Source organism: Drosophila sechellia, chromosome 3R (genome assembly GCF_004382195.2).
Source record: "Drosophila sechellia strain sech25 chromosome 3R, ASM438219v1, whole genome shotgun sequence".
Taxonomy (NCBI): domain Eukaryota; kingdom Metazoa; phylum Arthropoda; class Insecta; order Diptera; family Drosophilidae; genus Drosophila; species Drosophila sechellia.
The window spans coordinates 6,749,694-6,765,004 of record NC_045952.1 but is presented as its reverse complement, the minus strand read 5'-3'; the positions used below and the strand labels follow the sequence as shown (position 1 = coordinate 6,765,004).

General features: G+C 43.5%; 2 protein-coding genes across 4 annotated transcripts in view; one reads left to right on the top strand and one right to left on the bottom strand.

The window, feature by feature from the left end:
• LOC6614310 (protein doublesex) overlaps nucleotides 1-10,569 on the top strand; it is a 41,816-nt gene extending 31,247 nt beyond the window's left edge. For 2 of the 3 annotated variants that reach the window (XM_002038714.2, XM_032723583.1), the window contains exons 4-5: nucleotides 5,029-5,551; nucleotides 10,190-10,569. In XM_002038714.2, coding sequence (XP_002038750.1) covers nucleotides 5,029-5,492 — 464 coding nt within the window. In that variant the 3' untranslated portion in view covers nucleotides 5,493-5,551; nucleotides 10,190-10,569. Of the gene's footprint in view, nucleotides 1-36; nucleotides 2,963-5,028; nucleotides 5,552-10,189 lie in introns of those variants that run through there. The other variant, XM_032723584.1, reaches the window with a different exon arrangement.
• A 103-nt stretch (nucleotides 10,570-10,672) lies between these two features.
• On the bottom strand, nucleotides 10,673-15,092 carry LOC6614308 (transcription termination factor 2). The gene is made up of 5 exons (XM_002038712.2): nucleotides 14,946-15,092; nucleotides 13,689-14,884; nucleotides 13,071-13,395; nucleotides 12,152-13,008; nucleotides 10,673-12,087 (listed from the first exon to the last, which is right to left on the bottom strand). Exons 1-5 carry the CDS (start codon nucleotides 15,013-15,015, stop codon nucleotides 11,323-11,325), a joined length of 3,213 nt encoding a protein of 1,070 aa, XP_002038748.2. The 5' UTR covers nucleotides 15,016-15,092; the 3' UTR covers nucleotides 10,673-11,322.
• Nucleotides 15,093-15,311: the final 219 nt, after the last annotated feature.

Genomic DNA, 15,311 nt, shown 5'->3' with positions numbered 1-15,311 from the left:
AAAATGCCGAATGTCTCTCGATCTGATCTAAACCAGGCCAATACGTTGTGAATGAGTACTCCCGTCAGCATAATTTGAATATCTATGACGGGGGTGAGCTGCGCAACACAACGCGGCAATGTGGATGATAATTTTTCATTAACTAGAGTATCGAATACTACTTTGCCCCGATATTTATTATTGTTCAGCATCACATATTAGCCTAATGCTTCGGTGAAATCGCGCGAATTTTTTTATAACTTAGAGTTGAGTAACTTAGCGTTTTATGGAGCAAAACCTCTGTAAATAACTCGAATTTATTGGTAAACTAAAGCGCGACTTGGACTATCTTCCATCAACAAGCCAAATATGTCGATGTGTGACCGCCGTTCTACGCGTCAGCTTTCTTTCTTCAATCAACATTACCCCGTGCTGAGATGTCTGGCCTCAAAGTTATTAATCTCAATCTACAATCAACATTCTCTTCTCTTCAATCAACAATCCCCGAACGGATCTAATCAACATGCAACATAGCCCTTGCCGCCAACGAATAATATAATTAAAGGACAAAGGACAAAATTTACTTAACGTTTTCTAAAAAATATTCGAATTGCCCACGCCAAATCAACGATCAACATTTCAACACGTACCGCATCACAAATCTGCACATCGGTTGTATAGCTTTAGTTTAACCTTATTTAAGTTTGGCATTACTCAGTTTATTGGGCTTATCACAGTCTAATTAAAGCCATTGAAAGCGCCTCACTTCAGTCATTTATGCTTTTATTGTTTACTTAAGTACTTAACTGAATCTAAGTACAAAATAATGTTTCTTTCGTAAGCAGCACTAAATTGATCAACAAAGGGGATCGAGGAGAAAACTAAGATATACACACTCATTCAAATAGGCTTACAGGCCAATCTCAAATTTCTACTCTGCGTGTGAATTTGTATCTTAGCAAGGCACACTTGCATAGTAACCCTTGAAGAAATGATCACTACTTTCCGGGGGTCTGGGTATCAAAACTGTTGTGAGATAGTGCACAAATTATATATATATATTTAGGCTAGTGTTTCATCGATGTCTTGCGAAACTCTAATTGTAATATTGTATTACAACGAAAATTCTCATTGACATTGTAAAAAATATTGTTACGACCTTAAGTAAGATTTAGCCCAACGGAATATTATAAAAAGGATAAACCTGAAATGTCAGAAATAAACTATTTTCCTTAAACAAAATCGGCCTCGCTGAGATGATGAGATGAGATGATGAATTCGAAACTGAATCTGAAACTGAAACTTAAGCCCTCGAATATGCGAATTGCCTCACTGAAGTGGAAGTATCAGCTGTTGTTTGTTTTGTTGATGACATTAAACTGGTAACGATTGCTTTTCAAGTTGTTGCCATTTCACGAATCCATTACCATTGCACGTCCCAGCATCATCAGCTGAAGTTTTGCCGAGTTGGAGTTGGGAGCCGGGATGAAGGATGTGGGATGTGGGACCTGGGATCTGGGAGCTGGAAGTAACTTGTGTCGCCACTGCTGCTCGGATCGTAAATGCATCATTAAACCGAAAAATGCATGCGAAAAATTTACGACACTGCCAACACCATTGCCAAAGGCCTGCACTGCGAGAAATGCTTTCAGTGAATTAATCTTCGATTTTGTGTTCGTCATCAGTTCAAATCGCATCCATTTATAAGTTGTAGTTTACTCACCTTAGAATCGTAAATATTTTTCTTTCTTATAGTAACTATTATATCATTAAGTTGTATATAAACTATGGATTCATGTTATAGCTGCCCTAAATCCATAGATTTCTCAAAGTGTGTGCCTGAGATTCGCAGCTTCGGATTTAGTTTCTCCAGCTGGGTTAAACGACTCTAGTCAGCCACCAGGTAGCTGCAATGCTCCGGCCGTAACAGCTCGACATCGCTCCTCGGCACTAAACACGTCACGATGAAATTTCAGGAATCGCCGGCGATCTGGGAGGGAGAATCTCTGGGTTACCTGGTGGGTAGGCAATGGCGACGTGTAAATGTGGGCACCATAAAGCTTAAAAGTGTTTATGGTTGAAATGTGCGCAAGTGAGAGAGAGGGAGAGAGGGAGAGAGGAATCGCCGAAGCGGTAAAGGTATTTGATGCCAACGAATCGAAAGTTTTATTGCAATATTCAAGGTCCGTTAAAAACTAAATTTGGAAAACCTACCTTTCCAATACAAGAACCAACCAAGAACCAAGTAAAAAGCTGACCTTAGGCTTTTCATACGATATTTAATAATTAAACAATAAACAAAATGATACATATCATGTTCTTCCAATTCATAAGGATAACTAGGTTTCAAAACGATTTCGTAATTCTTAATAATATTTTTAAGGCAGGACTTTGAATCATGTATACATATTTTACATTCATTCACTTACGATCAATGAATTTATCTTACTTTTGTAATTAGATTAGAAACCATTAATCTTTAAAATAATTCTCTATGGATAGTTGAATATAGATAGATGGAACTTAATAGATTGTTTTCAAATAGTGCGATGACCAAATCATCTCATGACTCAGAGTAAAGCAAATTCATATGGAATCCAACCACTCTCCTCGACCCAATTTTACGACGCACTGCCGCATCCCTGCGTTGTCATATTTCCAGCGACGCCTTTCTTTGTTTTCCCATAAAAAATAGACTCGCTAGTATACCATTTTGTACGGGGCGCCATAACGAGCTGCGGGCCGTATCATCATCATCATCATCGTCGTCGTCGTCGTCATATGGAGCTGCCCAGCCCAGCTCAGCTCGGCTCAACGAGTCTAGAACAAATTCCTTGCCACTTTCATCCCAAACATTTACCAATGCTTATTAAAAACTATAGGAAAGCGCAGACCGAGCGGCAGCAGGAAGCAAAAATTTCCAACTTTACGACTTCATATTGTGGGCGGATCGTAAAATATTTGTGCAGCGTCAACTTCCACTCCACTCCACTTCGCGACCGCTCCCCGTTTGCCATCAAGTTTCGCTACTGTCATTTTTACTGCCCCACGACTTACAAGCTGCCACTTGTGCCAGACATCTGATCCACATGCATAGCCATGCAATCTAGATTCATCATGGCCACGGTCCGTCCTGCTTCTCGCTAAATAATAAGCAAGCAGTTTGTCATAAAGGATTCCAGAGCAATCGGGCTGGACCGCACTGGACATAGTTACCCCAAAACAGTCTTGACCCGCTTTCTTCCTCCATCAACCAGTCAATTCGACTGGAAACTTATTGTCGAGGTTTTGTGGCCTGCAAAAGCTTAGATTATAGACCTTTGGATGGAGCAAGCAAAACTAGTTTCTTTAAACGAAGGCTTAGAAAGATTACGGATTAAACGAGGACATCAAATAGTTTACTACTATTTTAATAACATTGAAAAACCAGTAACATTTTAAACAATGCAATCAAATCATAGCATAGACTTTGAACAATACAGTTAACAGTAACTAATTTGTGGACCACGGGCACATATTTAACCAATATTTCGACCAACTTGAAAAGCTTATGCCTTAGAAATGATATCCTTGTGCTGCAATAACAGTGAAATTACCATATGCAATTTTCACTAGACTTATTCGATTACACCAAGTCAGGAATCGGATTTAAAGGTCGTCACTTCGGTTCCTGGCCAAGCCAAACCTGTTCGAAAATGCATTCCTCTAATTAACCCAAGCCCAAGACTCGGTTTATAGACAAACCCAATGAGAGTTAGCTATATATTAACAAGTACCCGAATGCCCGGGCTGGAGGGCAGCTGAGCTTGCTCCGTACCCTGACCCGCTCCATCCATCAGCAACCTGGGTCACAACTTTTTACGACTTTTTATTATTTCGTCAAATCGCACAATGGGCGGGCGGCATTAGTTGCGACTAGGTTGGGTCTGGGTCTGGGTCTGGCATTGACTGTACCTCCGACTCGAACTCCACCGATTCCATTCCTTCCACTTCGATACTTGTGCGTCCTCCGAGGAGGGAACTCCCCTGACCATGGAAGGGGAGGCACGCTCATGCGTAATTCTCTCTCGTATGCTCTGGCCCTGTTTAATGCATTCTGCAGTTGGCGGAAGAAAAAATCCCATTAAAATTAAGTAAAATTGCAGCAGCAGCAGCAGCGTAATCGTAAAAACTTGGCATTTTGATGTTGCAGCAAGCAGTAAAATTTTGAAAAGTTTTTGCCACGCAGATAAGGCGGGGAGTCAGCGGAAGACAAAGGCTCTAGCCAGCCGAAGCTCCAACTGGGACTGGAAGTGGGATGTGGTCGTCGATCTGGGGGCGTGGCACTTTGGAGGGAGCTGCGGAGGGTTTATTATGTGAGCACCGTGCGAAGGTTGCACATAAAGTGCATTCCGGGGCCATAGGTGGGCCCGTGCTTGGAGTCCGGGCCTGGGGAACTGGAACCCCAGGTTCCTCATGTGCCTTCCAAAATGGCGCACATCTTGGTCGGGTGGCATAGACATTAAGTGCGGCCATAGTTAATGCCATGGCCGCCAGCACCAGCTTTAAACTGCTCTGCTCTATTTTCCATAAAAAGTGTGTTAAATTAACGATGTGGTATACCGTCAAGCAATCACTGGATTATGTTTAAGTTATTAAGGTGATTTCCGGAAAGTGAACCCATTTGTTTTTTGTTCTCATTTGTAAAACTATATTTAATTAAACACGAAAAAGAGAGAACGCTGTAATTGAAGTCCTCGACTATCAGATGCGATATCAGATACGAAAAAAAATTAAAAACCTTTTCAAATCAAACTTACAAGATAAGATACTATACTATACATGACATTAAGAAAAGAAAGAATTTATTAGCAGATTTTATAGTCTAAATATAGAAATAATATAGAACACTTTTATAATTATAGGATTAGTATACGTGTTCCTTTGTGCATTGTGTATAACGAATAAGTAATCCCGAAAATTTCACAATTTTTCAGGTGCTTTCAATTATTTTGGAGTCAAAACATGCATCTGCCCAGTTTTAATCGCATAACTTCTGTTAATCCCCAGCTCGAGTGGAAATAAATCGCACTGTAGCGCAGATCTACTACAACTACTACACCCCGATGGCCCTGGTGAACGGGGCGCCCATGTACCTGACCTACCCGAGCATCGAACAGGGTCGCTATGGGGCGCACTTCACCCATCTGCCGCTCACCCAGATTTGTCCACCGACTCCAGAGCCGCTGGCCCTCAGCCGTTCTCCGAGCAGTCCCAGTGGACCATCGGCTGCCCACAACCAAAAGCCCTCGCGACCTGGCAGCAGCAATGGCACCGTCCACTCCGCGGCCTCGCCCACAATGGTCACCACGATGGCCACCACCTCCTCCACGCCCACGCCCACACTCAGCCGCCGGCAGAGATCGCGCTCGGCCACGCCCACCACTCCGCCCCCGCCGCCACCAGCGCACAGCAGCAGCAACGGAGCGTACCACCACGGCCACCACCTAGTGAGCTCCACGGCTGCCACGTAGCAGTATCGCAACGTTGCTGCCGCCGTGGCAGCAGCAGCAGCAGCCGCTGTCCTCTTCGTGTAAGTATCCACATTGTTCTAAAGTTTCAATTTAAATATTTTTACACTTTAGAGAAAATTTACCATCATATATTTTTATAACAATTTTAAGATCCAAGATATTATGATATGTTAACATTTTTCTATTCTTTCGGCTATCAATATAGAATGAAACCTTACTTTTGATACCTTGTGTTCCGATTAAACAATTACCACAGATGTATTGAAATCGGGGAACAGAAAGACGTCGACATTTTTCAGATATATTTATATTGGGTACAAAGATTTTGCCTTGAATGAATGTTTGCTCACAAATAAGCAGTATTTGCTGGCTTTATAAAGGTGTAATAGAATCCGCAAGATATTAGTAAATTGAGTGCATTTTATTGCCAGAATCTAGAATATGGTGATATGAATATGATAATTTGTTGGAGCTTCAAGAACATATAGTTTCATATAGTTTATAGACGGCAAAACCCGTCCAATTCTCTGTGTATATTGTTTTTGGTTGCGCATGTGGCTAGCTACTCAGTTGTTTAACTCAATAGCGTCGAGAACTAAAGTAAAATCTTAAACTTAGCCCAGCATTAGTACCAATGCCCGAAAAGTTTCCGTTTCCGCTTTCACACTTGCAGCTCATTTCGCATGCTGGCCCAGGCGCATTGCCTTTAATCAAATCAATTTCGCAGCATAGTTTTATGTTCACAATTTGGGTTGGCTGGCTGTTTTCAGTCTCGGTCCCTGGTCCCTGCTTCCTGGTTTCTGGCCCGGATCCCTTTCCACTCCCATTTCCGGTTGCAGGCGAGAGGTCGAGTGTGTTGCTGCTGGCTGCACTTCCGGACTGCGCACGAAAGTATGCAATGGCTTTTTCATCATTTGTCCTGATGACTGCAACGTGGGCAACAAAAGCGCGCGAGATGAAAAACAATTCCTCTTGGCCCGACGTGCCACGCCCCCTAATCTCGCACCGCCTGCTCCGCCTGACAATTGAAGCATTTTCGACATTTTCGGCATTTTCTTCGTGCGCTCCTGCTGCTGATGCAGTTGCTTAATTCGGCAAGAGGCGGGCGGGCGGTCGGGTGTTGAATTTCCATGCTGCTGTCATTGGCATTTTTGTTTATATTTCCATCGAGATGGGCAAGACGAGCTGGTGTTTTGTTCCTAGCGTTTGAGCATTTTGTAGCCTTTTGTTTTGCTAAGCGATTTGCCTTAATTAAAAACTCAAGTGGCGCCAGCAGCGGCAAGGGCTTCTCCACTTGCCCCCCGCACCATCGACGATGGGATGGGGGATTCGGGTGTGGTGTTTGGAGGACGGGCATCCTCCCATCCAAACATCAAAACATACGCTTCGCCAGTCTTCTTTTCTCACTCGGTTTCCTGTTTTACGATTCACGCTGGCAAACCGCGAAGACGACACTTCAGAATGCATATTTCAATGTTTTGGTCTCGTCCAAGGTAATAAAATATTCGCATTGCAGAATTATGAAAGCGCGCCGAATTGGCATCTAAATCTTGTCTAGAAACTGTGCGCATTCGTGGCCCTTCGATTGTTTTGCGCCCATTAAAAACCCCAACTCCCAATCGCCCGAACTGCCAACTCCTGTCACCTCTCGCCGCACTCCTGTGGCATATTTATTCCAGCTTCAAAGGGACGCGGACACGGACGCAGTGCAGCATTCTGTTTTTATGGCTCTGCATCGTAAAACCGAAACAGAGCTGAATCGCACGATAGCTGCGTGAAAATATTTTTTCTCTGGCCAACAATTCTGCCCCTTTCTAAGCCTAGAACTGCAATTAAATGTTCCCTTTGAAAGGGCGAGACTACAAAGTCGGGCGGTTGGATCTCCAACTCGTAAAACTATCGCAAAGTTCGTTTAACTCTGTGACGGGGATCGGCCAAATCAAACTTATTAAAAAGAGTCGGTCGAGAAAAGGCGAAGCAAATGCATTGGCAGCAGCAAACAATTATTTTGGGCAAAACTCAAAACCATAAAAGCGGGCAAACAATACCGAAAACTTTTACGAGCCTTGGGGAGATCCTGCGAGCAGCATTTCCACAATGCGTTTCATTTCGCCAAGAACAAACGCACACAAGGAGCAAATATCCTTTCGAATGGCACTTCAATTCCGCTGCAACTCGCTTTTGTTGCCCTGGCCAAAATGGCAATAAATGCATAAGTTTCCGTTTTACGATATTTTGTTTCCATTTGCTGCCGCGCAAGTTCCTAGACAATCCTGCTCACCTTTTCACCGGTGCTCCCAATGCACTGGAAAAATATTTGACGGCCACCGGCTGTCTTATTTTCTGGTCTAGATATATTCGCTAACTAATTTGCTTTAGCACGTTTTTGTGGGGTTTCTGCACATGCGTTAAATTAACCGAATCTTTGGCACTTCAAAAGTATCTGGTGCACAGGCAGAGGTATAAAAAGTGCTTCCATCAAAGATTTCCGTCTTCCGAGTGAATGTGCCACTACAAACATCAAAGTGACTCATTAACATGGCCGACAAATTTTAGGCACTGGGTTGGAAAGAGTTAGGATTTTCTTAATCTATATAGGTACATAAGGTAAGGTAGGTATATAAGTAATTTAGTTAGGTTTATTCTCCATCAGTCTCAACAATTTCACTTCAAAAATAGAAAAATATTTTGAATATGATATTATTGCATTAGTTAGATAGTTAGTTAGTTAGATTCATATTGGTGCAGTAAATTTTAAATGAATATTTTTTGTATTTATTCAACATTTTTCATGCTGTGCTTCGTCACTACGCGTACTGCATTTTATAGTGATGCAAGTATAATACACAGAAATAAAGGGTATATCAGTGTCAGGACATCGATCATCTTCATACTGATCAGCTCCAACTTCGGATCTTGCAGAAAGATTGTAAGCCGCATCAGACTTCCGGTTCATTTGCCCGGGCAACTACTTTGTAGTGCCCCCCATCCAGTTCGCTCCGAGAGACTCCAAGACAGCATAAATGTACAACAAACATTATACAATATATTTTGAATATTATCGTTGCCGTACATTTCCGCCGATTTCTAATTTCCGCTGAGTTGCCATTAAAAAAAGGAGTAAATCCGTCCGCTTTTAATGCCCCCCAGTCATCATCGTCATCGTCGCCTGCTCTCGATACCCGGGGGCTGTCGCAATAAATGCAGTGCTGGCCATAAAAATAAAACACAACAAAATAAGGGAATAAAACGAAAAATGTTATAGTTTTTAGCGAGCGCGGCTCGAGTTTTCAGCTTTGGTTTCGGTTTCAGCTTACGCTGCTCAAATTTCGCCCTAACACTTCGCCCTTGCGCTGCCCCACTTGGGCAGCTCCTCCTCCTCGAGATCCCGATTCAAGTCCACATCCACATACCCAGCCACGACACTTTCAATCCGCTGGACGGAGCACAGTCATTGGATTTTCGGGGTTCGTGTTTATTGTTCTTCGACGACTTGCGTGCTGAGCGCCCTTCGTTGTTTATGGAGCCGCGTTACGCTTCCTCTTCTTTTTCGGCTTTTAGTGGACACGCATTATTAAAAAATAAACAATAATGTATGGATGGATGGCTGAATGGAGTATACAAAACCAGAAACCAAAGCAAACCAATCCGAAACGAGCTGAGCCGCAGTCAGCTTAACTCAAGGGGCTCGAAAATCATTGCAGCTACTCCTTTTTCAGTGGAAACTTTTTCGAGGCAATCGTAAAACTCGACTCAAACTGCAAAGGCAAATAAAAAACACATTAAGCCGCTAAACTCCAGAAGTACAGGGAATAGGGTGTACTCTATGGCCAAAAGAATAGGGTCCTTTGTCCAATGCAATAGTAGATCTATTTGATTTCAAGTTTGTATTGTAAAAAGTAGCTAAATCTCTCATAATTCTGTGAGTCCTCAAAAAAGAATTTTTCAAATTTCATTTTAGAACTCAGGAATGCCATTCCATGCTCTGATTTTGCTTATTTATTTATTTGTTTACGGCTTACATCATATTGTTCATTGACTGTGTTCAATGCCCTCAAGGAACTTTGTGCGCTGGGTGGGGGCGAAGTGGTTTCCAATGTTGCCTTGAGCTCAAATGACTGCGACAATTAGAAATCAGGCAAAACGAATCGGGAATCAAGTTTCAGCGCCTGCAGCATTATCTTAAAACGCGTCGTAAAAATCACATTTCGCATTATAAAAATCAAGCTCTCGGGTCGGGACCCAGCTGCTTCCCATATTGTGCGGACCTAGCTACCGCACCATCCCATCCCATCCAATCCGAGCCACTCCGATCCCTCCATCCCTGGCCACTTGGTCCGTCCGTGGGCAACGGTGGCTATAAAATTTGCTTTTACGAGCGCCGGAGCGCAGCTCATTGCTCAAGAGTTCCGAGGACACGGGCAGGTAAAGGTGAGGTGGCCAGGATAACTTGGTGGGCTCTACGCCTCAGCTGGCTCTGACTGACTGTCGGACATTACAATGATTTTAATGGGCTTAATGGTCGAGACAGTGCACCCATATGGTCGCACTGGGATCATTGGCTTTAAAAATGGTTTTATGCGGCACTCGCGAAAGCGGCATGTTGCAAATGCAATATTGAATTTCAAACTAATTAACAAGCCCGCTCACTAATCCTGACCAACTAATATAATTCATTTCTTTTTGTTCGTCCACAGCGATAATTAAGTAGCAGCAGCATCTTCACTGGAGATCAATAAAAAATAGATGACGCTAATTAGCGCCGCGTGGAAGAAACCTGCGGCTTCGGCGGAATGTTATTTAATATTTAACCAGGCTTAAAATAATTCCAGCGAAATGTGAAAATCCTAAAATCCTATACATGTAGACTATCAAAGTGTAATCCCCGAAAAACTTTTCCAATTGATCTCAAACAACTAAAATAAACAAGCATAAAACAGTGAACTAAGCTCCACCACGAGTTATTATAAAAATCGATAAATAGTAGCTCTTCGAGTACACATGTATTGCATATTAGTTATTTTAAAAACTTGTTCTGCAAGGAAATAATCAAGAACTTAATATCGATCAGCACGAACTAAAAACATCTTAAACCTTAAATAGGTACGACTACATAATTAACAACTTTTAGTCCTAAGCTTGAGCACTTCGATTCGAAACCATTATTTAACAGCAAGCAATTTGGGAAACGAAAAGATTATCAGATCACTTTATTAAAAATTGTTCTATACGAGTATACATAAAACATGTGTAATTGATATGAGATTATCAGCCTACAACATAATCCCTCTTTACTTTACTCTTTAGAATACATACATTACATTTTTCTTGGGCTGTGCGCTGCTATGTGAAGAAAGCATGCGGTTTATTATTACTTCGTGAGAACGAGAACTGATCTGGCTGATCTGGAAATAGTGTAGCGTACTTTTCTAAACTGAAGAATATGATGTTTCCTTTACATTTTAAAAAGATTTCTTTTGTACAGTTTGACAAAAACCAAATATGTTATGCTATTCACATTGTAGTGGAATTCGATTGTATCCGCTTAGACAGAAAACGCGAATAATTAAATTAGGATATTAAAACAGTAGAACACATTTCAATTTTAATGGAACTCATTATAAATCACCAAACAACTTAAATGGTATTCTAGTTAATTTTAATACAAAGCTTTGAAACAAAGAAATGAAAACATTAAGAAAATTTACATTAATCTTGAATAAATATTTCGCTGTAAATAAACATAAAACGGTGTTCTATGGAATGCATTCGCAAAACGACAAAAACGTAAGTATGTAAGTTGATAAACTCCGAAACGTTAAAAGCAAGCTCACATTCCAAACAAACCTTTAAGGTCATCTATAGTAAGTTTAGAGCTAACTTTGGCGCCTGTAAGAACACCATCGGCAAGATCCAATTTTTTATCTTGCAATGCTTTGATCCGCTGCTCAACTGTGTCCACGCACATAAACTTATAAATGATCACGTTCTTTTTTTGGCCAACGCGGTATATACGGTCCTGGGCCTGTGCCTCCAACTGGGGATTCCAGTGCAGATCCAAGAGCAACAGGTGGTTGGCACCAATCAGGTTCAAACCCACACCGCCAGCAGTAAGGGAAAGCAGTAGAACGCGCTTCTGATTGTTGCGATCGTTGAACTCATTAACAATGTCCTGACGGTTTTTGACCGGAATGGTACCGTTTAAAGATAAGGTCGCCACACCATCCTTACTCAAATGGTCGCGAAGAATGTCCAACACTGAAGTCCACTGAGATACTACTATGGCCTTGTCGTCCGAGCTTTTCAGAATCGTTGTCTTAAGGATTTGTATCACCATGTTAATTTTTGAAGAGGGACGATGCAGATTAAATACCGGGTTGCTGCGTTTCAGCAGATTCTTGGAGGCCTTGGCTATGCGGGCTTCATCCGGCAATAGCGGAGGACCGTCGTCACCTGCATTGTCAACCGATTGCTGACCATCGGTGGAGGTGTCCGTAATTGCGAGTTTATTGAGCTGGGCCAACAAATCGATTTCGGGTGTATCGCTGTCACTACTGTGGTCTCCCATGCTCTGGGATTCCTCTCCATCCAACATCTAAAAATAATTTTTTCGGACAATTGAAATTATGGTAATGTAACTATTTTTTAATCCAACTCACCGCATCGATGAGCCCAGGATGACAGCAAATTTGTCGAAGGCGCAGCAGTAACACCAATATATCATGAGATTTTACCTCCTTTTTGCTTCCGGCCATTCTGGCAAACTTTTCGTGCATTTTGTAATATGCCCCATTGGGATCTTTAATTTGATTGTAGGTCGGTTTATTGGCATCGCTTCTGTAATTAAAATCAGTTTCTCTCTCGGCGCGCTGATGGAGAAACTGAGCGAACAGTGTCCTGGAATATGTCATTACAGTTTGGTATACATTCATCTCCTCCTTGTCCAGCGAGATCTCGATCAGGCGCAACTCTTTATTGGGCAAGCTATTCAGCTTGCCGTCCGATTGCAACTGTGCTTTGGTGCGCCTTAGCATGAGTGACTTCATTAGCAGATTGAGCCGGTTTTGCCCTCCAGCGCTCTTGTTGTCAATCCACTTCTTCCACGTGTGTAAATCATCAAATGGCGAGCAGCGCAAGAACTTCAGCAGGGCATAGACATCCAGTTCCTTGTTTTGAATAGGAGTGCCAGTCAATGCCCAACGATATTTGCCACGTAAATCACACACCGCCAATGACGACTGCGACTTGTGATTGCGCACCACGTGCGCCTCATCCAAAATGATCCGACGCCACTTGACGCCAAACACAGCACTCAAGTTCTTGTGCTCCCGCGCCACAATTTGGTAGGTTGTCACCACAATGTCGTAAGTTCGAAGGTGCTTTCCCTTCGTCTCCCGATTGTTGCCATGGTGCACGCAAACGGTCAGCTTATGACGCGCAACCTTCGACTCCACCTCGCTCTCCCACTGACGCAGCAAGCTGGCAGGGCACACCACCAATGTGCCGCCCCTATGCGCTGAAAAGTGTAAAGACAATTTAATATATAATCGCCACTAATATGATGCTATTGCGACTTACTATCTTTACGGCCCTTGGATTTCCATCCGACCACGCTTTTTCGCTTCTTATTTTTATCATCCTCACTTTCGCTGTCGCTGCTCTCATCTTTGCCCTCGGTCATCTCCTGGCCATTTTTGCACGCCAGGACAGACGAGATCATGGTTAGAGTCTTGCCCAAACCCATATCGTCCGCCAGGATTCCTCCCCGAGGTAGTTGACGTTCGCGCCAGGCCATCCAGGCTAAGGCGTGCTTTTGGTGGTTCATAAGCGATACCTTCAGGCCAACAGGATCCTCTGCGAGCACTTCGGGTCCAGGAAGGTCCTTGAGTGAGACGTGGAGGTCCTACAAAAACACCTATTAATTGCTGTGCACATATCTAAAATCATTTTTCACGAATCACTTATTCAGTATTCGAGGTTTTAATCATGGCCTGCTCTTGGACAGCCACCGCACAGTAACTCGTGCCCAGCGACTCCCAAGTATGAGCACGCATCTCAGATATCCGTTCTGACTCATCACATGAACAAAGGCAAAAGATAGTCTTGGTTTTTAGGTACTAGCAATAATTGCAGAGGACTTGAAAATACATCCTAAGACTATTTATTCGACGAACTTGACATCTCTATTAACCTTACCTTTAGCGATTCCAGGGTCAGTGCCTTCTGGTTGTTAAACGTGGCCATTCCTTGGGCACCCGTGTAGACGGGCTTTATTTCATTGACTGCCTCCGACAACTCATCCCAGTCAGGAGTATCGATTGATGGAGCTCTGGGTGGATTTAGTGTTGGCTTGACCACTCTGACCGCGGGCACATTACTCTGCTGAACTCTTAGTTTGTTAGCCCACTGCGCGTCCATTTCGAGCTCACGGCGCAGGGTGTCAATGCGCTTCCTAATCTGACTGCCCTTGTCGGGCAGCTTGTGGGCCACTTTCTCGAAGAGCTTCTCTGCATCACTTACCTGTGCGCGCTTTTCGGCCAGCTTACGCATCTCGTCATCGTAGACCGCCTGGCTGACCACCTTCTGGTCCTCGCTCTTAATCCCAGATCGACGTGGAGCGGCAGGAGAAGTCTTTTGCTTAAGAACCGCCTGTATTGTTGGCTGACTGAGATTCTTGCTTGTCTTAACCACCGGAGCGGCGGCACTGCTTCTGGGCGACAAAGACTTTGATGAGCGTACAAACGGCGGGTCAGACATGTTTTCCTTATTGGTGGTGGCATCGTCGTCTGTGCTGGATAATATCTCAATTGGTGTCTCCTTGTTGCTGAGTATGAGCACATCACTGCCACTGGAGTCGTCCAAGACCTCAGAATCCGCGGCGCCAATCGTCGAATGGAGGTCGTTCTGTATATTACCAGCAAACTGTGTTGTGTAGCGCGGCACGAGCGCTTCGGCAGTGGCAGTGGGTGCCTCTGCGGGCGCCTCCTGCACTTCATCGCTGTACTCGATCTCGCTGTCGTCATCGCTGAGATCCTGAGGCCGCACCCCAGTGATGCTCATGCGGGTGCTGGGTGACAAAGCGCGCTGTTCCAGCTCGTCGTCCTCATCCTCGCTATCGGAGGGAATTCCTCTTAAGTGCTTCCTCTTAAAGTTCCTAGCGGACGGACGAAAGCTGTCGTCCTTAGAGTCTTCAGACTCCTGGGAATTCTGCGAGTTCTCGGACTCACCGGACTTATCGGATTCCGCAGACTCACTCGACTGGGACTCCTCCTCCTCTGATTCCGTTTCATCTATAACCACGCCAGCGCTGCTAGGGCGCGAGGATTTGCTGAGTCGCGACGATTTGCTGACTCGCGAAGATTTGCTGAGCCGCGAGGATTTCCTTGATCGGCCTGTATTGCATGGTAAGTAAATGATATGAATCAAACCAAAAGCGCTCAAGAAATTACTCACCCAAACTCGAGTTGTTTACCACCGAGTTTTCCTCCTCGTCACTATAATACTGGCTGCTTTCACTGGACATTTTAAGCTACAGGTTTTTTACGAAAAATGCTTGTAAATCAGCGCCATTTATTTCAGAATGGAGATGCCACCTGATCAAAAGAATGCCACAAACTATCGATACTTTAGAGAACAGAAGGTCGTGCCGGATATATTTTGTAGACTGTAATGTGGCAAAATGCTTACTAAAAGAAACATTCGTTTTAGTCATCAAAAGTCAAATACTTTAAACATAAATAATCGAGACTACTACATATATGTTGGTATCATCTGTCCACAGTGTGAACGGTCCACAAGGAAATTATCGGGTATGTTGCA

Bases quoted from the DNA above. Each gene is read 5' to 3' on its own strand.
- LOC6614308 (XM_002038712.2), bottom strand. From the start codon at position 15,015: ATGTCCAGTGAAAGCAGCCAGTATTATAGTGACGAGGAGGAAAACTCG. The intron at 13,009-13,070 runs GTAAGTCGCAAT...TACACTTTTCAG, and splicing joins ATCCAAGGGCCGTAAAGATA to CGCATAGGGGCGGCACATTG. The intron at 12,088-12,151 runs GTGAGTTGGATT...AATTATTTTTAG, and splicing joins ATCCTGGGCTCATCGATGCG to ATGTTGGATGGAGAGGAATC.